The sequence below is a fragment of the Rhinoraja longicauda genome, chromosome 1, assembly GCF_053455715.1.
Source record: "Rhinoraja longicauda isolate Sanriku21f chromosome 1, sRhiLon1.1, whole genome shotgun sequence".
NCBI lineage: Eukaryota > Metazoa > Chordata > Chondrichthyes > Rajiformes > Arhynchobatidae > Rhinoraja > Rhinoraja longicauda.
Window position 1 is genome coordinate 25,750,941 of NC_135953.1, and position 25,794 is coordinate 25,776,734.

Here is a 25,794-nt window from a genome sequence, read left to right on the forward strand (position 1 = left end):
TGAGGCAGCACTGTGCTACACTATTTTGTTGCCCATTTACATTCTTTCACATCTGACCATTGAAGCCTTTATGTTAGTGTTTTTGCAAGTATTTTTTACTGGAGTATCAAGTTGTAACCTAATCCATGCAGTTCTGAAAGCACTTTTGCCACAGCAGTACAGCAGGTAGTGCTGCTGCCTCACATCTCCTGGACTTGTAAAATGCTTCCTCCTCTTTAGGTTTACCCACTTGACTGTGTCTTTGCTCATTGTAGGCTCAGCTATTTATCAGACAGCAGTTGCCAAATTGCACTCACACCTCCTTTCTCTCTCTCCTGTCTTTCTCTCACCCCCCCCCCCACCCCCCCCCCCCCCCCCCCTCCTTCGGCTGAGGTGTTCTTTCAGTTTGAAGGGAGAGTTATAGTTTCAGGAAAAGGGATTGACCAGTTAAGATTTAAATAAGGGGAAGATTCAGAAGATTGTTTCTACGTGAAAAGAAGATTCATTGCGTTGCCTATTCCAGAGGGCTGATTGTTCAATCTTAAGGAAATTCACGGCTGGCCGTGATAGATTTTAAGATGGCAATAGATTCATGTTTAAGAAAGGACATTTGGTACAAGATCATTCTTGATTTTATCGAATGACTGAGCAGTGAACTCTATTCAGAGATATATTCTATTCATTAAATTGTAACAGTACAGAAGGGTTTGTTTGGATGATTAAGTCCATTGCAGTTCCTTGTAGACTAATTCAGTTAATTTCATTCCCTCACTCTCTCTTTATACCCCTACACATTATTAAGCCTGAAGTTCCTATCTGAATTACCTTTTGAAGCCCCTGATTGTTTCGTGCTTCTATTTATTGAGTTCTCATTTTGTGTTTGAAAGGCATTGCCGTGAAGCTGAACAATTTGGTAAATGAACCACAGATAATTTTTGCAGTGGGGAATAGTTAATGCGGCCTCAGCCTTTTCCACAACTCACAGCAGATTTGGCGATTTGCAGAGCATGATATGATTCCCCTTTTGTCAGCACACGTTTTTGTTCATTTGTCAACTCAGCAAAATTTCTAAAATACCAATTGAGACATTGAATGAAGTGATATTTGTCAGAGTTGAAGAGTGGGAGACATGCAAGAGGAAAATAAAGAGAAACTTGCAAGGTTGGATGTAGTGACCATAATATGATTAGTTTTTATCTGCAATTTGAGAGGGAGAAGGTTAAATCAGAAGTGTCAGTGTTGCAGTTGTACAAAGGGGACTATGAAGGCACGAGAGAGGAGCTGGTGAACGTCAATTGGAAAAGGATCCAAGCAGGACTGATGGTGGAACAGCAATGGCAGGAATTTCTGGGCATAATCCAGAAGATGCAGGATCATTTCATTCCAAAGAGAAAGAAAGATTCTAAGGGGAGTAAGAGACAACCATGGCTGGCAAATGAAGTTAGGGATGGAATAAAACTAAAAGAAAAGAGTAGCGGGAAGCCAGAGGATTGGGCAACTTTCAAAGGACAACTGAAGGTAACAAAAAGGGCAATACAGGCTGAAAACATAAAGTACGAGGGGAAGCTGGCCAAGAATATAAATGACAGTAAAAGTTTCTTTACGTTTGGTTAAGAGAAAAAGATTAGTAAAGACAAATGTGGGTCCCTTGAAGTCAGAAACGGGTGAAATGGAAATGGCATAAGAGTTGAACAGGTACTTCGGATCTGTCTTCACTAAGGAAGACACAAACAATCTCCTAGATGTACAAGTGGACAGAGGATCTCGGGAGACAGAGGAACTGAAAGAAATTTGCATTAGGCGAGAAATAGTATTGGGCTGAATTGGACTGAAGGCCAATAAATTACCAGGACCTGACAGTCTGCATCCCAGGGTACTCGAGGCCAATTCACTGGATGAATTTAAAAGAGAGTTAAATAGAGCTCTAGGGGCTAGTGTAATCAAGGGATATGGGGAGAAGGCAGGCACAGGTTACTGTGATCACATAAAATGGCGGTGCTGGCTCGAAGGCCCAAATGGCCTCCTCCTGCGCCTATTTTCTATGTTTCTATGTAAATCATCTTGGAAGTATCCTGACCTGAAACAGAGTGAGGCCACGTGCAAACTGGAGGAACATCCCCTCATATTATGCTTTAGTATTTTACAACTCAACAGTATGAACATTGAAATCTCCAATTTTAGATGACTTCTAACAACAACACCTCCCCCCCCTTCCCCCATCTCCTTTCCCTTTCTCCCCCTGTTGTGCCCCAACTGGACTTACACCTATTTCTCCGCTCCCCCTCCTCCTCCCACATTCCCCCCCCCCCCCCAGTGTCCACCAATTACCCGCCAAGCTTTCTTCTGCCTCTCCCCACCCCACCCACCTAATTCTGTCTGAAGAAGGGTGTTGTCCCAAAACATCACCTATCCATGTTCTCCAGAGATGCTGCCCGACCTGCTGAGTTACAGCACTCCAGCACTCCTGAAATAGTTTTTGTCTATTTCCCTCCACTCATACTGTCTGGCTCATTGAATTCCTCCAACTGTTTGTCCTTGGCTCATCTTTTAAGTTTGGTTGGATGTGAGCAATTAAACATGTGTAATGTTGTAGATCCATTTATGCGGAGACACCTTCAATTTTGAGCAAGTGCAGAATCAATATAATCATGAATGTCTGTAGAAAGAGAAAATAAAAGCATAAGAAAATCTTAGCGGAGAATGATTCATCAAGCAGTTGATAAGGTCAGGCATGTAGAATGTACACAACAGAATGACTCAGAATAATTTTTCTCAATAATTCCTGACACAACTGGATATGTTGAATATCAAAGTGATTTGGTTGACATTCAGTAAATGTGCTCAAATCTTGATAAGATGAAAATGTCCACTGGATCTAAAGGCATCGGGTGAAATGAATTTGGGCAATCGAAAATCACTTCCCTTCCCTTGACACTCGCACTCACAGCGATAGGAGACTAATATATGAATTAAGAAAGGTCAGATAATGTTTAGTTTAGTTTAGTTTAGTTTAAAGATACAGCGTGGAAACAGGCCCTTCGGCCCACCATGTCCACGCCGTCCAGCGATCCAATAGACAATAGACAATAGGTGCAGGAGGAGGCCATTTGGCCCTTCGAGCCAGCACCACCATTCAATGTGATCATGGCTGATCATTCTCAATCAGTACCCCGTTCCTGCCTTCTCCCCATACCCCCTGACTCTGCTATCCTTAAGAGCTCTATCTAGCTCTCTCTTGAATGCATTCAGAGAATTGGCCTCCACTGCCTTCTGCGGCAGAGAATTCCACAGATTCACAACTCTCTGACTGAAAAAGTTTTTCCTCATCTCAGTTCTAAATGGCCTACCCCTTATTCTTAAACTGTGGCCCCTTGTTCTGGACTCCCCCAACATTGGGAACATGTTTCCTGCCTCTAACGTGTCCAACCCCTTAATAATCTTATACGTTTCGATAAGATATCCTCTCATCCTTCTAAATTCCAGTGTATACAAGCCTAGTCGCTCCAGTCTTTCAACATATGACAGTCCCGCCATTCCGGGAATTAACCTAGTAAACCTACGCTGCACGCCCTCAATAGCAAACACTAGGATAGAATGTCAGACCTGGTGTTTGGCAATGTGTATTTAATGTAAAATGCTATTCTAAAATCCCCAGTTATGGAGATAATTTGAGCATGTGCTGATCACGCTGTTCTATTTGCAAAAAGGTTAAATGGGTCAGAGGCATTCCGGGTTACTGCTGAGTGCATATAGTCATAGTCATAGAGTGATACAGTGGCCCTTCGGCACAACGTGCTCACACCAGCTACACGAGTCCCACCTGCCTGCGTTTGGTCCATTATCTCCAAACCTGTCCGATCCATGTACCTGTCTAACTGTTTCTTAAACATCGGGATAGTCCCTGCCTCAACTACCTCCTCTGGCACGATCCCCATGCATGTGATCCTACAAATCCTCGCACTTGTGATCCCAGCGATCCTACTTGTGTACGATAGAGCACTCGGGACAAGTTACAATCTCCACCAAAGTCAATTAACCTACAAACCTGTACGTCTTTAGAGTGGAGGAGGAAACCGGAGCACCCCGAGAAAAGCCACGCAGTCACAGGGAGAACGTACAAATTACGTACAGACAGCTGTAAGGGTGCAACTCTACAGCTGTTCCACCGTGCACCATGCCTTGGAGAAAACATTATTGCTGGATTATGTGCATTTGATTGAAAATGACATTTTTTTACAATTGCACTGAATTTGGTGAATATTGGAAATCCCTTCTAACGTATGGGATATTTGTTCGTTTTTTTCTCTCTCCTGTACAGTAAGATATCTCACCTTCAGCACTCTAGTATTAACTATAATCTAACCCAAGCCAGGAGTAAATACAATGAGAGGTTTTTTGTTAAATTATGAATATACTTCAAGAAACTATATGATTGTAAACACAGAATAATTATTGACCGAGAAATTCAACTGAATTGAAATTGGGCTCCATAGCACTACCAATAATATACAATGCATGGAGTTGTACAGCTCAGGATGAATTTCTATACGTACAAGCCTTAATACCTTTCCTTACATTTGCCAATTATTCTATCTCCAAACCTATTACCCAGATTGAAGTTATTTATGTGAAAGGACTTCAGGATTCATGCTGCTTATTTAGCTTTGGACTTGTATCGAAGGTTGAAAGATTGGGGTTGGGATGCTCCTTTAATTGGAATAACTCACATAACATACATAGTTTTGTTTGTTGGCCAGGATCCTGCATCTCCTTTGTTACTCACCTGCAAATTTTTGGTGTTGGTCAATATGATACTAGAGACTTTCTTGTTACTTGTTGTCATGTTGCCGGTAGCTACCTCCATTTGGAAGCTGTGACGTATTTTCTTTGCTCTGCAGGAAGGAGTGTACATGGAGATGGATCATTTTGGCCAGCAGATACCAACTTAATTGACAGGAGCAGCTTAAATGGTGAGTTTGTAAAATCCAACCAAAACAACCTTGCTTTTTATTCTCTCTCTTTAAAAAATGCTGTAGAATTGGTTTCCTGAGTTGTGGAAGCCTTCTGTTATTTTGCTTTCCAGGTAGGGGCCTGAACAATGAATAAACTGTTTCATGATAGAAATTCTCACACACAGACCAATTGTGTTCCCATTGCATGTTCACATCTAGCAATAGAATAGAAATTATTTTTTCCCCAAGGAATTAAAATATAGCCAAACTTCTGTCACCGAGTTTTTCTGTTTTGAGTATAGAAGTTCAGAGGTCATGTTGCAATTGTATAAAACGTTGGTGAGACCGCAATTAGAGTATTGTGTTCAATTCTGCGCACCATGTTATAGGAAATATGTTGTCAAGCTGGAAAGGGTAGCGAGGATGTTGCCTGGGCTAGAGGCTCTGAGCTATATGGAGAGTAGGCTCTATTCCTTGGAGCACAGGAGGATGAGGGGTGCTCTTATAGTGGTGTACAAAATCATGAGAGGAATAGATCGGGTAGATGCACAGAGTCTTTTGCCCAGAGTAGGTGAATGAAGGACTAGAGGACATAGGTTTAAGGTGAAGTTGAATAGATTTAATAGGAATCTGAGGGGAAACATTTTCACACAAAGGGTGGTGGGTGTATGGAACAAGCTGCCAGAGGAGGTAGTTGAAGCAGGGACTATCCCAATGTTTAAGAAAGAGTTAGACAGGTACATGGATCGGACAGGTTTGGAGATAATGTACCAAACGCAGGCAGGTGGGACTCATAACATAACATAACATAACAAAACTTTATTGTCATTCGGTATAAATACCGAACGAAATTTCAGCAGTCACAAGACACAGCAAAAAAGAAAAGAACACAGGACACACGACCCCAACACAAACATCCATCACAGTGACTCCAAACACCCCCTCACTGTGATGGAGGCAACAAAACTTCCCCTCTCTTCCCCCCGCACCCACGGACAGGCAGCTCAACCCCTACCGAGGGAACCGACACGCACAGCCCCCGCAAGAGGATGGAAGGCCTCGCGGTCGAGCCGCCCCGGGCACCGAAACGTCCCGCGGCCGCTGGTGTGGGCAAGTTGTGCTGAAGGGCCACTGTATCACTCTATGATTATGACTCCATGCACTCAGCAGTAACCCGGAATGCCTCTGACCCATTTAACCTTTTTGCAAATGGAACAGCGTGATCAGCACACGCTCAAATTATCTCCATAACTGGGGATTTTAGAATAGCATTTTACATTAAATACCCATTGCCAAACACCAGGTCTGACATTCTATCCTAGTCAACATTTTATTCAATGGCTTTCATGCTTGGGTATAATTGATGCTATTACATGCTGTAAAGAGCACTTTTGGCCATTTCAGAAATCCTTTAGGTTTTACATTGCAGCTGAATAAATCACCTCTAGACCTTCAGATCAAGTTTTAAAGAAAGAAAAAATCAATGATGGTAACTGAATTACCATCATTTAGGTTAAAATTGATTTGCGAAGGAGGCATTTTTAAAATTTTGCACCAATTTATCCTGAGGACTTATTCTGAAACCAACCTTTCTGAATGACCTTTGAGAATCTGTTAACACTACGGTGCCTGTCAAATTCAACCTAAACCTTGTCATGAAAAGACACAGTATGAAACGTGACCTCCGAGTCCGCACATTGCCCATTTACAGTGATTCGACACTAGTCCCATTTCATTCTCCATAAATTCACTCCCTGATTCTATGATTCACTTACATCGAGGTCAAATGGCAGTGGTCAATTAACCTACCAACCCGTAGGCCTTTGGGATGTGGGAGGAAACCAGAAACCCTGAGTGAAGCCTAAGAGACAAGGAGAGAAAGTGCAAACGCAACACTGATGGCACTGGAGGTCAGGACTGAATCCAGGTTGCTGGAGTTGTGAAGCAGCAGCTCGACCACCTACACTCCTCTGCTGCTATGGGCCTTTCAATTATTTACTACGCCATATTTATTCTGTCCAACACAAAGTTCGTAGCTGAAACACACTGCTTGTTTCCAAGCTGCCTGCAGTTCTGCACCCTAATTAAGCATCAGCATCACACCTGCATTCTGGGATGATAATCCATGTAAAATGGATGTTTGAATCAGAGAATTATACTGGTCCTCAAATGCCTGTGTCTCCGCCAGCCATCAGGTACCTATCTATATTATACAGTTTTGTTTTCTCTGCAGTGTGCCCATAGTTTTCTGCAGCTGTAGACATGCGATTTTAAACCCTCATCGAACTACTTCTCAAATATTGTGAAATACCTGCTTTCAATTAACACTTCGGCAGTGCATTCCAAATTTCAATCACCCTGTAGGTGAAGACAAAAGTCACCCTCTGCCTTCTCTTCCCAACCCACTTTCAGATCTAATATGTAAGAAGGAACTGCAGATATACCAGATTTACCAATTACTCATGTGGGACACTGTCAAAGAACATGGGACATGTGCAGCACAGAGAACAGCCCCTTTGATCCACAATGTTTATGCCACACAAGATGCTAAGTTAAACTGATCTCATCTGACTGTACATGAGCCAAATCCCTCTATTCCCTACACTTCCATATACCAATCTAACATCCTCTTAAACATCACTATTGTATCTCCCTCCACCACCATCCCAATGCATTCCCGGCCCCTAATACTCTCTGTACAAAAGAACTCCCCACCCCCCATATACCTGATCTATATCTGCTGAATAAGGCTTTTCAATTCTTCACGGCTTCACATTGCCTACCTCTCCTAAGTAGTGTAAGATTTATCGCCCAGTGGGTCTAGTTTTAAAAGCTCCAATCTCTATTTATTTTATCTGCAGGAGCATTAGTTCTGGTTCAGTTTCGATGAAGCCTATTCAATCTTTAAAACTAGACAAGCTTACAAATTGTCCCATTGAATTAAGAGTGTACGCCTGTCCTCCTTATGCAAAGTACCCATAATTCTGCAAGGGTAGATCCTGCTACCACAAGTATCTCCTGTATTTTTGTTGGACATTCCACTAAGTTGTTGCTCATATCATAACGGGGGACAATCGTTATCACCTGGAATCCAATGTTCTAGTCGTGTATTTAATTACTTTAAATATTGCACTATAGTCTCCCCCCCCTCCCCCCCCCCTCCCCCCCCTCCCCCCCCTCCCCCCCCCCCCCCCCTCGCACCCTGACCACTCCCTCTTCTCCCCTCTCGCATTGGGCAAAATGTATAGAAGTGTGAAAATACTGACCTCCAGATTCAGGGACAGTTTCTTCCCAGCTGTTATCAGGCAACTGAATCATCCTACCGCAACCAGAGTCCTGAACTACTATCAGACTATCTTTGATTGGACTTTACTGGCTTTTCCTTGGCCTAAACGTTATTTCCTTATCATGTATCTACACATTGTGAATGGCTCGACTGGATTCATATATTGTCTTTCCGTTGGCTGGCTAGCATGCGACAAAAGCTTTTCACTATACCTCGGGTTAAAGAGAGACTTTAATGGAGCAAAAACTAGCAGGGTGCCTCATAGGAGCACTATCATGTGCTCTATCACTTATCACACCGGCATCATTGAGAAGAACTAGGAATAGAGGATCACAATATTGAGTATGTTTAAGGAATATCTTAAAGCAGGAAAGAGCTGGAAAGATAAAGAAGCTTAGAGATTGGAATTTCAGAGCTTAACATTTTAGCAGTTGCAGGATTCGCTGCCATTCTGGAAGATTAAAATAAGACTGCATACAGTCAAAATGTGGCCTAAACTAAGCTCTATAAAGCTGCAATGTGATTTCCTGACCATTATACTCAATGCCAAGGCAAGGATACCTTACCCCTTCTTTGCAACAATTTTCTAAGTTAGAACCTAAGGTGAATGGACATTTTGAAATACTGTAATAAAGACTATAGACTGCAAATTCCAATTTCCCCAATACAACATGAAGCGATATTTCACATTTGTTCCATAGCATTCTCCACCTGATCTGTTATTTGCTTCGAGCTGGCTTTTCTTTCACACCCCCAACTTCAAAAGGACATATTGGCATGACAGCTGGAAAAGAACTCATTCATTTTATGTAATGATTTATTTTTGTTGATAGTTCATTATAAAAACATCATTAGAGTTTGTAAGGAAGCATAAAAGCTTTAACCGTTTCACAGCTTTAGTGATAATCTTGTTGTTATGCCAACAAAATATGACTTTTATTCCTTCTGGATTTAATGTTTTTTGTAAAGTCTCTTAATATTAATTTTGCATTTGAATAGTACTTAGAGGTTCAGACCTCACTAGCTTTTCACTTCCAGTGTATGGATTTTAATCCAGCAAACTGATGGAATTAGGCTCCTGTCTCTCTGTTATTTTCGAGAGTCTCAAGTGAAATGGGAACTAGTAGTGGGCAGACGTACAGAATGTAAAAATGCCCATAATTCTTTACTAATTTGGTAGTCTCAGTCAAGAATGAATTGTATAAAAGAATAAACTACAATAATAATAATAATAATAATGCATTACATTTATATAGCGCTTTTCTAGAAACCCAAAGACGCTTTACATATTAGATCTAACATAAAGATAAATAAATAAACGAACAGAAAAGGATGAATAAGGTGGAGCGACGGTCAATGAAGGCAGTGTTGAACAAGTGAGACTTCAGTGATGTTTTAAATGTGGTGAGTGAGGAGGAGTCTCTGACGGTTTGGGGTAGTGAGTTCCAGAGGGTGGGAGCAGCGATGGAAAAAGCCCTGTCCCCCCAGGATCTGAGTTTGGTCCGGGTGGGGGGGGGCAGGAGGTTAGCAGCAGCAGAGCGGAGGGTGCGGGTGGGAGTGTGTCTGTGGAGGAGGTCAGTCAGGTAGGATGGGGCCAGGTTATGGAGGGCTTTGTAGGTCATGAGGAGGATTTTGTACTGGATTCTCTGGGGGATGGGGAGCCAGTGGAGCTTGTAGAGGACGGGGGTGATATGGTCATGGGTCGGGGAGTGGGTGAGTAGAATTAACTATACTAGTTAATTCAGGAATGCTCCACTAGCAATGCCTTGAAGGCTTAATTTTACGTTGTTGCCAATTCAATATGCTTCATGTGGTAACTGTTCATTTTCCAACTGATGGAAAACTATGTCCTTTCCATCAGTTATCTCTCTAATCTTATCAAGAGATTAAAATTAGTAATCAGCTTCAATCTTTTAGCACAGTTTTAGCATGTTCGTGAGAAAGTGATAGTGCCTCTTTGGAACAAGAATGAATAATTTCAGTTGTTTACTTTGCGCAATCTCAGGCTTGGAACTGTCTGAACAAAATAATTTTAAAGTAAATGACAAGTCCCCAGTGTGCTGCTTATTTCTGTCCCCACGAGCTGCTCTAGATTGTACTTATTTATATCTTATCTCCGAGTCCTAGGCATTTAGAGCAGTGATAGTTACAAATTGCACATTCCGGATTCATTTATTGAAATTCTTTTCATTTCAAGATAGTAATATGACAATTATTCGTCCTGTGATAATTTGAAATTAAGGATCTGGAATTTACATCTTAAAAATGACATTCAAAACAGTAAAATAAGATGTTTTAAGTGTGGTGTTGCGGATTTTACTAACGAGTTTAAGAAAGGCAAACATGCCAGAAGCAGGATTAGTTAGTGTGACAGGTGGAATATATGCAGGATGAAATGATAAATGATTGGCATAAGAGAATGATAAATATGTGGGATGCAAGATAAATGAGATTATAGATGTAGCATAGTAGATAATAATGGTAACAAGGTCCACAGCTGTAATGTAAACTCTTGAGGTTCCATAATTGCATTTTCATTTTTGTTATTATTCTCCATTGTAGTGGCAACTTCAGTCCTTACAATAAAGTCCTTTCCATTTGCCACCACTTCACAAAGGGTGGAGCGATCGATCTTGACGCAAACCTACTACAGAGAGATCTTAAAGACGTTCCAGTTTAATTAGTCGTTTATTGAAGTAGTAATACAAACAGATCTGTATCTATCCAAACGTTTCTCTCATCATAGGTCTGTTAAGAACTATATCTCGCCAAGCTCCTCCGTGTCTGACGCCTCCCGTCTCTGCATTCCCAGACATACTTCTAATTCTGGCTCCTCCCAGCCCATATGTGTATTCATCTCACGACAACCCCCAAGTGTCCAAAAATACTACAGCAAGATACAAAATAATATAATATGCTAAAACAGCTAGTACGAACACAAATGGCCCCCACATCCATTTTATTTTGACTGGTTACAAGGATGAAATCCCATCATATTTTCAAAGTATGCTCTATCATAAGCTTCTCCAGGACTGCATGGATATATGTAAAATTCAAGTCAGATATTTCAATTCACATGGGCAATATCTTCAGAAACAATGATAATCTATGTTGTCAAAAAAATCTTCACAATAATCATCAGAAGGATTTTATATGGCCATGTTTCTTGCACAAATTTCCTATGGCAGGAATGCGGACTGGGAATTTGATTTGTGGCCCCTTGCATTTGTTAGAAACAGTATATAGAAAATAAAGCAGCATGTGCTGACTTATACACCCACATTTCGGATACCTTTATTGGATCATGCAATTTTTTGAAAGCAGGAATTATACTCGTAAAATATCCTTCATTATCCTCCACAGTAAACATCCTCACAGGAAATTATTTTTGAATAATGAGGAAACCCATGTGTACACTTTGTACACAATTTGTAGGTTAATTGGCCTTTGAAATTGCCCCTAGTGTGTTGGGAGTAGATGAGAAAATAGGATAACATAGAACAAGTATGAATGGTCAGAGTTGACTCAGTGGCTGAAGGGCCTGTTTCCATGCTGTATTTCTAAACTAAACTAAACACACAGCCCCCAGGTTCCAACAGATTTGAAGGAAACTGCAGAATAATCTTTCCTGACATTGTTTGAGCTATAAATGTTGGACCAGTGCAGGACATGTTTTCATGAACAACCGACTGAGAGAACATACAACTTAATTCTGTTCAGTTTAGTTTAGATATACAGCGAAGAAACTAGTTCACTCGTACAGTAGTTCTATGTTATTCCAGTTTCACAGCCTATACACTAAGGGCAAGTTACAGAAGCCAATTAACCTAAGGCAGCAACTCTACCACGGCACCACTGTGCCGCCCTGTGTCATCTCTGGAATGTGATTTGAAACTTGGCCAGAGGTAAAAGTAAATACCATTGCACTGAACTTGATGTATTTTCTTTCATCACAATCGTGAAACTGCTAAAGTATTAAAAAGGCAGCAAAGTGGTGTAGCGGTAGAGCACAGCACCAAAGACCCTGGTTTGATAGAAACATAGAAACATAGAAAATAGGTGCAGGAGTAGGCCATTCGGCCCTTCGAGCCTGCACCGCCATTCAATATGATCATGGCTGATCATCCAGCTCAGTATCCTGTACATGCCTTCTCTCCATACCCCCTGATCCCTTTAGCCACAAGGGCCACATCTAACTCCCTCTTAAATATAGCCAATGAACTGACCTCAACTACCTTCTGTGGCAGAGAATTCCACAGACTCACCACTCTCTGTGTGAAGAAATGTTTTCTCATCTCGGTCCTAAAAGACTTCCCCCTTATCCTTAAGCTGTGACCCCTGGTTCTGGACTTCCCCAACATCGGGAACAATCTTCCCACATCTAGCCCCTCCAACCCCCTAAGAATTTTATATGTTTCAATAAGTTCCCCCCTAAATTCCAGCGAGTATAAGCCCAGTCTATCCAGTCTTTCTTCATATGAAAGTCCTGCCATCCCAGGGATCAATCTGGTGAACCTTCTCTGTACTCCCTCTAAGGCTAGAATGCCTTTCCTCAGATTAGGAGACCAAAACTGTACACAATACTCCAGGTGCGGTCTCACCAAGGCCCTGTACAACTGCAGCAGAACCTCCCTGCTCCTATACTCAAATCCTGACTACGAGTGCTGTCTGGCAGAGTCTGCAAGTTCTCCCTGTGACTGCGAGGGTTTTCTCCAGTTCCCTCCCATATCTCAAAAACCTGCAGGTGCGTGGGTTAATTGGCTTCTGTTAATTGTCCCTAGTATGTAGGATGAAAAGCTGAGATCTAAAGTCAGCTAAAGTCAACTAAACTTTTAAGCCATACCGTTTTGTGTTTTCCATTCATCTAAACCAAACAAAACTACTGAAGATAGACACAAAATGCCGGTGTAACTCAGCGGGACAGGGAACATCTCTGGAGGCCCGGCCATCACTCATTCCTTCTCTCCAGAGATGCTGCCTGTCCCGCTGAATTACTTCAGCTTTTTTATGTCTATCTTAAGTTTAAACCAGCATCTGCAGTTCCTTCCAAAAATAAACTATTAATTTTCCTGGAACATTCTGATAGATGGATACAAGCTAGTTTTTCTCTAAATATTAAGGCAGGATTTCTAGTTAACTGACATTCAGACGTACTTGCATTTTGAGAAGTATTACATTACCCACCTCATTGTACAGTGCCCAGGACTCCTCTGCATGTCTAATCCATTTATCAAACTCCATCTGAGAACAATTCTCTACCCACGTATCCAGGCCAGATTCTCCAAAGTGGATATCCTCCAGATGTGCTTCTCCATCTGCATCTTGCAATGTGAAAAACTGAGTTTTAGGCACCAAGGATTCACAATTATCGCTTGATAATGTTTGAGCATTGTTAAGTTCCCCTCATTGAGATCTGCCCTTGTTTTCTGTTTCATTTGATGGATCTTCTGGCACCAGTATAAATCAGCTTAAAAGTTGATAGCTTCGCCAATGTTGCAGACCCAAGCCATGCTGTTGCTGATGTGTTGTACACGAATGGTGGGTAGCTGAGTTAAAACCTGAAATGGGTCTGGAATTTGTTGGATTGATCATGCAGATTTATATCAATTTAAAGTTCCTGTCAGGTCAGGAGATTCAAGGTCCTTTCTTGACCATTAAAAAAAGTGTTAGAATGGGTGATACTGAGAAGCGATAAAAGTGGTCACAACCACATCAATAAACTCCAGGCCACAATGACTAGCAGAGGAGTAGCAAAGCTGGATCCAGATTAATGATGAATCAGTCTGAAGAAGAGTCTCCACCCAAAACGTCACATAGAAACATAGAAACATAGATAATAGGTGCAGGAGTAGGCCATTCGGCCTTCGAGCCTGCACCGCCATTCAATATGATCATGGCTGATCATCCAACTCAGTATCCTGTACCTGCCTTCTCTCCATACCCCCTGATCCCTTTAGCTGCAAGCGCCACATCTAACTCCCTCTTAAATATAGCCAATGAACTGGCCTCAACTACCCTCTGTGGCAGAGAATTCCACAGATTCACCACTCTCTGTGTGAAAAAACCCTTTCTCATCTCGGTCCTAAAAGACTTCCCACTTATCCTTAAACTGTGACCCCCTTGTTCTGGACTTCCCCAACATCGGGAACAATCTTCCTGCATCTAACCTGTCCAACCCCTTAAGAATTTTGTATGTTTCTATAAGATCCCCCCTCCATCTTCTAAATTCCAGCGAGTACAAGCCGAGTCTATCCAGTCTTTCTTCATATGAAAGTCCTGCCATCCCAGGAATCAATCTGGTGAACCTTCTCTGTACTCCCTCTATGGCAAGAATGTCTTTCCTCAGATTAGGAGACCAAAACTGTATGCAATACTCCAGGTGTGGTCTCACCAATGCCCTGTACAACTGCAGCAGAACCTCCCTGCTCCTATACTCAAATCCCCTCGCTATGAATGCCAACATACCATTCGCACTCATTCCTTCTCTCCAGAGATGCTGCCTGCCTCGCTGAGTCCCTCCAGTATTTTGTGTCTATCATCGGTGTAAACCAACATCTGCAGTTCCTTCCTACATTTAAAGATGACCATGCAGAGACTGCATAAATGGGTTCCTTTGATCTGGGTGTCCCAGTATTATTGCACAATGTTTCACTGCTGAATATAAAACAGTTAATGGGTAAGAATCTGCAGTATACTCTTATGGAATTCAAATGTGTCCCATTGCTGAAATATTGGCTTGATTAGCAGTAACCTGTGAAGGACAAATTTTCTTTTGGATGTTTTCAGATTCATTTCTATCTCTTTAGTTCAAGCAGAGACTCACTTAGCAAATCTTGTCCCAGACCTTGCTGGGATGAGTTGGTTCCAGTGGATAATCTATGTGATGGGACCATAAACCTTAATTTTCTCCTATGCAATAGAGAAACAAAAATATCCAATTTTATGATACTAATTATATTGATGGCTGAAAATTGTCTTTTAGATGCACATTGACTGTGTTTCGCCCAATTGAATCATGTGTGCTTATAAACGCAGAGAAAATCATATGAGTAAAGGGGAATTATATGAGTAAAGGGTATGTAGATTTAACATGAACAGGTGCATAAAGCCGAGATGGGAAACGGGATAAACGTGTAAATACAATTTAAGACTGAATTATGTTTCGTGAAAGAGCAAAGGAAACGATATGGTCCTTCCTGTTGTGGCTATGTTTTTAATAACAAGCTTCTTTTGCTCTGCCACTGGGGAACAAAATAGTCTCAGATCAGATTAATTAATGTGTATTGATATTGTGCACAACAGCAAGTTTTATTTACATTGTGCCTTTAATGTAATAAATTATTTTAAGGTGTTTCACACTAAAGGGACAAACATTGCTAATTATTTGAAGGATTCAAGGCAGAGATTACAGCATGGTTGAGAAGATTTTGAAAACACGGAGGGCTGCAGCAGGGATGAGATGAGGGAAGAGATTCAGTGGGCAGTGGCAGGATGGCTGAGGGCTTTATCATGGATAATGCTTATATCTGGAGATGCAGAACAAAAATGAGTATTGCAGGTTAAAGGGTAATGTATAGGGCTGGAAGCAAGAAAGCGATATAACTGTGCGATTTAAAAAAAATTCTGATATCATATGCCAAGTGGCTGAAGCAAAAAGCAGGCAGACTAGTCCATAATTGGATGCGCTTGAAGGAAGGTTTCATGATTTGGTGTTTATTTGGGTGGAAAATCTATAAAGAAGCCAGACCTGTGGTTATGAAAATAATAAACAAGCATTTCACCAGTTGTTGATGTTTAGTAATATCAGGGGAGGAGAATATTTGGCAATGAACAGTGAAGTTAGCTGCAATTAAACAGTACAATTGAGACACCCCAAACAGAGGAAACATTATCTGTGCATTTTCTTGTCAACCCCCATAACAATTTATTTATGTACAAATGGGATCACCTCTTAGTATTCTGAATTCAAGAGAGGTTTGGCTCAGCCTAATTATAGGATAAATTAGCTGGCTCCATCACAAGAATATACCACAAATTTATCTCCAATCCCATTAGATCTATTTTGAACAATATCTTGTACTGCGCCCTATTAAAGTCCTTCTGAAAATCAAAATTTCCACATACTTTTATCTAATCTACTAGTTTAGAAAAATCTCAGTTTTTTTCAGTGTCTCATTCACATACCATCTGCTCTTGTGCACAATGACTGTGAAGTTTATTGTATCTTCTTCTGTGAAGACAGGCACAAAATTCTGGCGTTAATGTCTCTGCAATTTTTTTAATTCTCCCATTTAATTTCCCCTGTTTCAGCCTAAAAGGGATTTCAGTGAATTTATGCTATCTTTCCCTTTTGCAAATCTATCAGATCTTTTATACCATATTTTTATGGTTCCTACTACATCACCATGGCTTTGTCCTCTTCTTCTGAATTCTGAAGTTTTTACAATCCTCAAGTTTAGTACTCTTAATCCTATTCGGCAACATTGCGTGCTATTTCTCTTGATCTAATACTATTCTTAAATTCTCTTGTTCACCAAGATTGAATCATTTTGCCATCAGAATTTTGTGACTTTATTTGGTATGAGCTTAGTATTAATTTCTTAAAGGTTTAGGCATTGCTTGGTGGCTGTAACACCTTTTTATTTATTTTTTCCAATCTACCATTCATGCCACTATAGTGTGATCACTCTTCCCCAAAGACCCCTTAACTATTCGGCTACAAATTGGAACTTTATTGTTTTTTCAGCATTGCAAAACAAAAAAAACATTGTGTATGCATGTGACATACTGGTCTAATGCAATTCACCTAACAAAAGGGTTTTTACCACGAGCTTTTCAACAGTGTGGCCTATCCCTCAAAATATAGATGTGATGTGCTCGTGCCGGTATTGGCAGCAAGTTGGCCAACAAGAAAAATTGCCTAATAATAATAATAATAATAATATATGCCTTTATTCGTCCCACACCGGGGAAATTTACAGTGTTACAGCAGCAAAGTGGATAGCAAGAGATCATTCATTAAAATAAATGAAAGTAAAGACAAGGATAAATTGTATTCCTTAACTGTTACTGTTGACTCGTCTGCTGGGAACAGTGCTGGTTGTGCAGTCTCATAGCAGCGGGAAGGAAGGACCACCTATATCTCTCCTTCATGCACTTGGGGTGAAGGAGTCTGTCACTGAAGGAGCTACTCAGTGCAGTGACAGTGTCCTACATGGGGTGGGGGTCGTTGTCCAGCAGCAATGTTAACTTTGCCATCATCCTCCTCTCTCCCACCGCCTGCACTGAGTCGAGGGGGCAACCCAGGACAGAGCTAGCCTTCCTGACCAGCTTGTCAAGTCTCTTCCCTTCCGCCGCTGAGATGCTGCTGCTCCAGCAGACCACTCCATAGAAAATGGCTGACACAACCACCGTGTTGTAGAAGGTCCTTAGGAGTGCCCCCTGCACTCCAAAGGACCTGAGTCTCCTTAGCAGATAAACTCTGCTCTGGCCCTTTTTGTATAGTGCATTGGTGTTTTCGGTCCAGTCCAATTTATTATTGAGGTAAACACCCAGGTCCAAATTCGAGATTGCTGAGGAATGCTTCTGGGAACCTGCTGTGTTCTTTCTCTCTACTGAATCCACATCAGCCTCTCTTCCTCTGCAGATGCAGGTGGCTCTAAGGTTCCCTGGTTTTAGACCATTTGAATTCATGCCCAAGACTTGAATACAATACGAGATAAGCCACGTGCTATTTTTATCATAGAGGTTTCATGCGAATGGGGTGTGTATAAACTTACAACTGTAGATTGTGAAGAAAATATCTTTTCAAAGTTAAATATCAATGAAGATAAAAAAGTGCCCTGGAATTTGGACCATGATCTGGGTGTCCTAGTGCATCAGTCACTGAAAGGAAGCATGCAGGTACAGCAGGCAGTGAAGAAAGCCAATGGAATGTTGGCCTTCATAACAAGAGGAGTTGAGTATAGGAGCAAAGAGGTCCTTCTACAGTTGTACCGGGCCCTGGTGAGACCGCACCTGGAGTACTGTGTGCAGTTTTGGTCTCCAAATTTGAGGAAGGATATTCTTGCTATTGAGGGCGTGCAGCGTAGGTTCACTAGGTTAATTCCCGGAATGGCGGGACTGTCGTATGTTGAAAGGCTGGAGCAATTAGGCTTGTACACACTGGAATTTAGAAGGATGAGGGGGGATCTTATTGAAACATATAAGATAATTAGGGGATTGGACACATTAGAGGCAGGAAACATGTTCCCAATGTTGGGGGAGTCCAGAACAAGGGGCCACAGTTTAAGAATAAGGGGTAGGCCATTTAGAACGGAGATGAGGAAGAAATTTTTCAGTCAGAGAGTGGTGAAGGTGTGGAATTCTCTGCCTCAGAAGGCAGTGGAGGCCAGTTCGTTGGATGCTTTCAAGAGAGAGCTGGATAGAGCTCTTAAGGATAGCGGAGTGAGGGGGTATGGGGAGAAGGCAGGAACGGGGTACTGATTGAGAGTGATCAGCCATGATCGCATTGAATGGCGGTGCTGGCTCGAAGGACTGAATGGCCTCCTCCTGCACCTATTGTCTATTGTCTATGATAGAAATTTGATGAAAATGGAGATTTGCTTCCTCATTCCTTGTTTACTTCTAGAATTCGCTACTGCAATTACCTCCAAGAAATCAATAGGCGGTCACTAGAGCACTCTATGACTCTCTATGATCTTCTCTCACCACTAATGATATGACATGACTCTCTAAAGGCTGATAGCGATGTGGCACCTCCAACTCACATGTGTGACACCTTCTCTTCTCTTATATTTTCTACATATTTTCATAACACCTCATATTTTCTGCCAACGCTCAATTGCCACAACCAAACTCTGAGATATCTTTCCTTCCCATTTGCTTCTGGTCTTCAATCATTGCATCCACTGTCCATGTTTAAATCTCCCTCTCTCTTTGTGTACTCTCTATTTTCTCTCTATTACCCATATTCACAGTTATTTATAGATTGACACAGTGCTGGAGTAACTCAGCAGGACAGGCAGCATCTCTGGAGAGAAGGAATGGGTGACGTTACCCATTCCTTCTCTCCAGTAATGTTGCCTGTCCCGTTGAGTTACTCCAGCATTTTGTGTCTATCTTCAATTTAAACCAGCATCTGCAGTTCTTTCCTTCACAGTTATTTACTTCATCTCACTGCATCTTGCTACCTACGTCGATATTCTCAGTCTATAAGAAGGCTTTTACTCACCATATTATTGCATATTTCAACATTCTAGTCCACCCACTCATTTCCTTTCTGACCTTTTTCTTCCTCTCAAACATCCCGGGACTTACACCTGAGGGGTGAGGCTGGGTTCCCTCATTCCACATTTGTCAAACTATCATTTGATGGTTGTAGCTGGACAATATTAAAACTTTTTGGATCAGTCCATCAGCCTACTAATAAGTTTAAAAATTCTTATCCATTCAGGCCCTCCCCGCAATCTGGTGTTTACGTAGTCTTCAGCAGTGAAGCAAAATTAGTTTAGTTTAGAGACACAGCATAGAAACAGGCCCTTTGGCCCATTGATTCAATGCCGACTATTCATCACCCACTCACACCAGCTCTATGTTATCCCACCTTCTACACAATTTACGGAGGCCAATTAATGCGTAAACCTATACATCTTTGGGACGTGGGAGGAAACCGGAGCACCCAGAGGATTCTCATGCAGGCACAGGGAGAATGTGCAAACTCCAGACAGGCAACACCCAAGGTCAGAATCGAACCCGTGTCTCTGGTGCTGTGAGGCAGCATCTCTACCAGCTGCGCCACAGTGCCGCTCTGGGCAAAATTGACAATAACAAATTGGCAACAAAAAAACAAACTGTTGGATTTCCTGATGCAGGGTCTTGCCTGCAGAGATTGACAATCCCTCTGCCTCCACAGATGCTGCCTGACCTGCTGAGTTCCTCCAGCAGCTTATTTGTTCACTCCAGATTCCTGCATCTGCAGTCTCGTGGGTCAGAAACTGGCAGCACGTTCTTCGGCAAACATTTACCATTGAGGTTCATGTAGAAAGAATGGCTGAGCTGGTAGCAATTTGAACTCCAGCTTGCAATCACCTTCTAAAGCAAGAGGAATTGTAATTCCAAGGAGCTCCTGGTCCGAGGCTTATCTCTTGATGCCAGTGAGGATTTACCAATTAAAAGCTGAAATATTAAAGGTGGCATATTGCATTATCAGTGTACCATCCTGTTTAGTATCCAGCATTTGATATTCAATATCCTAAAGCATTTATTGTAGAACTATATCCATCGCCACAGTGAAAATGGAAATTATTTCATCAATGACAAGCAGCAGAATTGATTTGTTTAACTCTCCCTCAGATTAGTATTGATGCAGCAGAAATGAAGAGGCTCAGCTAGCTAGATAGCATAAACTTTGGGAAAACACAATTGGTATTCATAGGTACATGTTAGTTCAGTGGGCTGAGACCCCGATGTGCTATAGCCATAGCACATTAGTTCGTGCTAATGATTCCCTGATCTCTGGCGCAACTGTCTTGAAAAGCAAACGGAATGCGCATTCCCATCCCTATAGATGAAAAAATTGACTGGAGCTGCATGCCAGTGGGAGCAAAATATCCAACCATCAATACTCATCAACCATCATTGATGAGGGCGACTCAGTGGCGCAGCGGTAGTTGCTGCCTTACAACGCTTGCAGCGTCGGAGACCCGGGTTCAATCTCGTCTGTAGGAAGTTTGTACGTTGTCCCCGTGACCAGCGTGGGGTTTTTTTTCCCGAGATCTTTGGTTTCTTCCAAAGACGTACAGGTTTGTAGGTTAATTGGCTTGGTAAATGTAAACATTGTCCCTAGTGTGTAGGATAGTGTTAATATGTGGAGTTCGCTGGTCGGCCTGGACCCGGTGTGCTGAAGGGCTTTTTTTTGCGCTGTATTTCTAAACTAAACGAAACTAAACTACTTGATGGATGTTTGACACTGCTGATCATGTTTAAAAAATGTAGAACAGTTATTAGTATTCATATCTACATTGACAGAACACCTGCCCCATTGGAGGTGGGAATCTGATTTGAAAAATTGTTGAGCAAGTGTGTGAATTAAAATTAATTGATATCTTCTGAACTCTTGTAACAAAAGGTTTGGGTTATATTAAAGGTTTGGGTTATATTACTGCTCATATTCTTCCGAGTGCTGTACTCCCTGACATAGCTCTCACTTCTGCTTAACACATTTCAAGAACTGCATAAATTACTCAAATGTAAATTTCTTTTTTAGAACAAGGAAATTATTGGAAGAGAGTAGCCTATTTCTTTCAAACCAGCTGTCTCTTTCACTTCGCCTGATTGTTGTAGATTAAACGCAATCCTTTCTAACATGTCTGATACAGCTGCTTGATGACTGCACCACCTAAACCCAAGCACGTGACAAACCACAGCTGGAAACTACAAGAAGAATCGTACTTTTCTTTAAAACCTCGAAATCTTCAAGGCTTTGAAAAGGGACTAGATATTAGTTGATAATTTCAGAGCCAGCATAGGAAGGATGGATTGCATAGGCTCCACCTCCAACAGTCTCTGACTATATTACTATAAGATTGAGAAGGATGAGCCTTCTGTTCATCCACAAGTCTATCAACCGCACCCATCTCATCTGAGCCATCTCTTGGCATAGGCAGACATAGATGATGAAATTCACCATTGTCTTCAGTGTGTCAGTACATGAGGAAAAGGGTACTTGATAACAGGAGCTCTGAGCTACCACAAAGCTATTGGGCAACAGTGATTCTCGTGCTCCTTTATGCTTCCAAGACTTGTACAATCTATGGCAGGTATCTCAAAGCATTAAAAAAACACCAACCATGCTGTCTCTGCAAAGTCCTATTTCTTAAAAGGACACAAAGTGCTGGAGCAACTCATCAGATCAGGCAGCATCCATGGAGAACATTGATAGATGACGTTCCTGGTTGGGACCCTTCTTCAGACTGAAAATGTCACTGATCCATGTTCTCCAAGAATTCTGCTTGACCCACTGAGTTGCTCCAGCACTTTGTGTCCTTCTTTGAAAACCAGCATCTGTATTTTCTTGTTTACTGCTCCACTGTGAAATCTCCTCAAGGAATGCCTAATTTGAAGAGGTTTTCCTCCTCTCTCAGACGAGAGTTCTGTGAAGCTCCCTCTCACTGGTCCCCCTCTGTGATTTCCAAATCACAATGTTCATTTTAGTGTATTATCACGTGTACTGAGGTACAGTGAAAAGCTTTGATTGCATGCTAACTAGTCAGCGGAAAGACAAAATACATGATTACAATCGAGCAATTCACAGTACAGATACACAATAGATGAATAAAGGAATAAGGGAATAATGCTTAGTGCAAGATAAAGCCAGTAAAGTCCAATCAAAGATTGTCCAAGGGTCATCCAAGAGATAGATGGATGTGCTATCCATTGAAGCCTCCAAAAAGTAGAACTTTATTGCTCTGTTAGGAAAGGTTTAGCAGGATATGGACCAAGCGTGGGTTCTCTGCCATAGAAGGTAGTTGAGGCCAGTTCATTGGCTATATTTAAGAGGGAGTTCGATGTGGCCCTTGTGGCTAAAGGGATCAGGGGGTATGGAGAGAAGGCAGGTACGAAGCTGGGTGGCAGTGTTAGCTGCGAGGAGGATGCTAGGAGGCTGCAGAGTAACTTGGATAGATTAGGCGAGTGGGCAAATGCATAGCAGATGCAATATAATGTGGATAAATGTGAGGTTATCCACTTTGGCGGCAAGAACAGGAAAGCAGAGTATTACCTGAATAGTGACCGATTAGGAGAAGGGGAGATGCTACGTGACCTGGGTGTCATGGTGCACCAGTCATTGAAAGCAAGCATGCAAGTGCAGCAGGCAGTGAAGAAAGCGAATGGTATGTTGGCATTCATAGCAAGAGTATTTTAGTTTAGGAGCAGGGAGGTTCTACTGCAGTTGTACAGGGCATTGGTGAGACCGCACCTGGAGTATTGTGTGCAGTTTCGGTCTCCTAATCTGAGGAAAGACGTTCTTGCCTTAGAGGGAGTACAGAGAAGGTTCACCAGATTGATCCCTGGGATGGCGGGACTTTCATATGAAGAAAGACTGGATAGACTAGGCTTGTACTCGCTGGAATTTAGAAGACTGAGGGGGGATCTTATAGAAACATATAAAATTTTTAAGGGGTTGGAGAGGCTAGATGCGGGAAGATTGTTCCCGATGTTGGGGGAGTCCAGAACCAGGGGTCACAGTTTAAGGATTAGGACCGAGATGAGAAAACATTTCTTCACACAGAGAGTGGTGAGTCTGTGGAATTCTCTGCCACAGAAGGTAGTTGAGGCCAGTTCATTGGCTATATTTTAGAGGGAGTTAGATGTGGCCCTTGTGGCTAAAGGGATCAGGGGGTATGGAGAGAAGGCAGGTACAGGTTACTGAGCTGGATGATCAGCCATGATCATATATGCCGAATGGCCTACTCCTGCACCTATTTTCTATGTTTCTATGTTTCTAGGTACGGGATACTGAGTTGGATGATCAGCCATGATCATATTGAATGGCGGTGCAGGCTCGAAGGGCCGAATGGCCTACTCCTGCACCTATTTTCTATGTTTCTATGTTAATGGCGCTAGTTTGATGGAATATTTTGGGTGGGCATGGATGAGTTGGGCTGAAGGGCCAGTTCCTGTACTGTATGATTCTGTGACTCCTTGAAATAGTAGCATTATGGATTTTGTCTGAATGCATCTGCCTTGGGTTAAGGCTTACAAGTGACAGAGATGAATGCAGGAAAGCGACTTGAAATATGCCCCAATCTCCGTCAACGTAAGTCTTGACCTTCGTAAACAATAGGGACCTTATAAAACCAAGGCACTAACTTAACTTCACAAGGTACTTAAACAATTTCATGGCCTCGGGAAGGTAGGAGGCATCATGAATCATGTTTTGCAATATCCTATTTTTTTTTCTTTTCAGGATTGCCTCCCATGCTTCATCTGATTAGATTTCACAGCTTCCAGCTGTAATCTGTGATTAATTATTCTATTTCTGTTCCAAACAGTTCGTTTCACCTGCTGAGTTAACACATTTTGATGACGATTTTTGCTTCTGTACACATAGCTCCAAATTACGGATTTCATATTGCAGGTTGATAATCCATGATGAACGATCCTAATTCCTCTTGCAAATGGTACCTTTCATCGCCCACTGCAACATCTTTCATGAGCACATCTCCACCTCCGTTACTGTGCATGACACAACATGGCTCTAGACTATTGAATAATGCTTCAGTGGCTAAATTAATTAAATTATATTTGATATATGTAGGGGGTTTATTTTTACAAATGTGAGTGTTTTTTTGCAATACATTACAGCTTGCAACTTTACAGCAACTGAATAACCAGAGAACAGTGCTAAACCACTATCTATTTCATTGGTCACCCACCCTCAGATTATACTTAGTCGCACTTTGCTGGCTTTAACTTGCACTAAATGTCATTCCCTTATCATGTATCTATACACGGTAAATGGCTCGATTGTAATCATGTATTGTCTTTCTGCTGACTGGATAGCACGCAACAAAAGCTTTTCTCTGTACCTCGGGACACGTGACAATAAACTAAACTGAACTGGTTCTCCAGTGAAAAACAATGTTTGTAATGGAAATCAAAATGAAACTGAAATAAGGCAAGGAGGCCTTTGGCCCATCAAGTCCATGAGGTTTAAGTTTATTATTGTCACATGTACAGAGGGACAGTGAAAAGCTTTGTTTTGCACGGAATCCAAACAGATCAGATACAATCAGATCAAAGTTAAGTACAATGGATCGAGCAAGGGGGAAGATACAGAGTGCAGAATATACTGTATTTCTCAGCATTGCAGTGCATCAGTTCTTTAGACAATTTCCAATGTCCTCATTGGGATAGATTCAGAGAGTGAAAGAGCATAGAACAGTAAAGTACAGAAGCCGGCCCTTTGGTCAGTGGCGTACACAATGCTGTTAATCCCCTCTGTCTACCAAAGCCAATGGAATGTTGGCCTTCATAACAAGAGGAGTTGAGTATAGGAGCAAAGAGGTCCTTCTACAGTTGTACCGGGCCCTGGTGAGACCGCACCTGGAGTACTGTGTGCAGTTTTGGTCTCCAAATTTGAGGAAGGATATTCTTGCTATTGAGGGCGTGCAGCGTAGGTTCACTAGGTTAATTCCCGGAATGGCGGGACTGTCGTATGTTGAAAGGCTGGAGCAATTAGGCTTGTATACACTGGAATTTAGAAGGATGAGGGGGATCTTATTGAAACATATAAGATAATTAGGGGATTGGACACATTAGAGGCAGGAAACATGTTCCCAATGTTGGGGGAGTCCAGAACAAGGGGCCACAGTTTAAGAATAAGGGGTAGGCCATTTAGAACGGAGATGAGGAAGAACTTTTTCAGTCAGAGAGTGGTGAAGGTGTGGAATTCTCTGCCTCAGAAGGCAGTGGAGGCCAGTTCGTTGGATGCTTTCAAGAGAGAGCTGGATAGAGCTCTTAAGGATAGCGGAGTGAGGGGGTATGGGGAGAAGGCAGGAACGGGATACTGATTGA

The 25,794-nt window shown here is 41.9% G+C and overlaps 1 protein-coding gene across 1 annotated transcript in view; it reads left to right on the forward strand.

The window, feature by feature from the left end:
* Positions 1-25,794, forward strand: part of dcc (DCC netrin 1 receptor) — a 1,038,091-nt gene that overhangs the window by 959,525 nt on the left and 52,772 nt on the right. Inside the window, exon 22 of the mRNA XM_078421445.1 lies at positions 4,878-4,949. Within this exon, the coding sequence (XP_078277571.1) occupies positions 4,878-4,949 (72 nt within the window). The remainder of the gene's footprint in view (positions 1-4,877; positions 4,950-25,794) is intronic.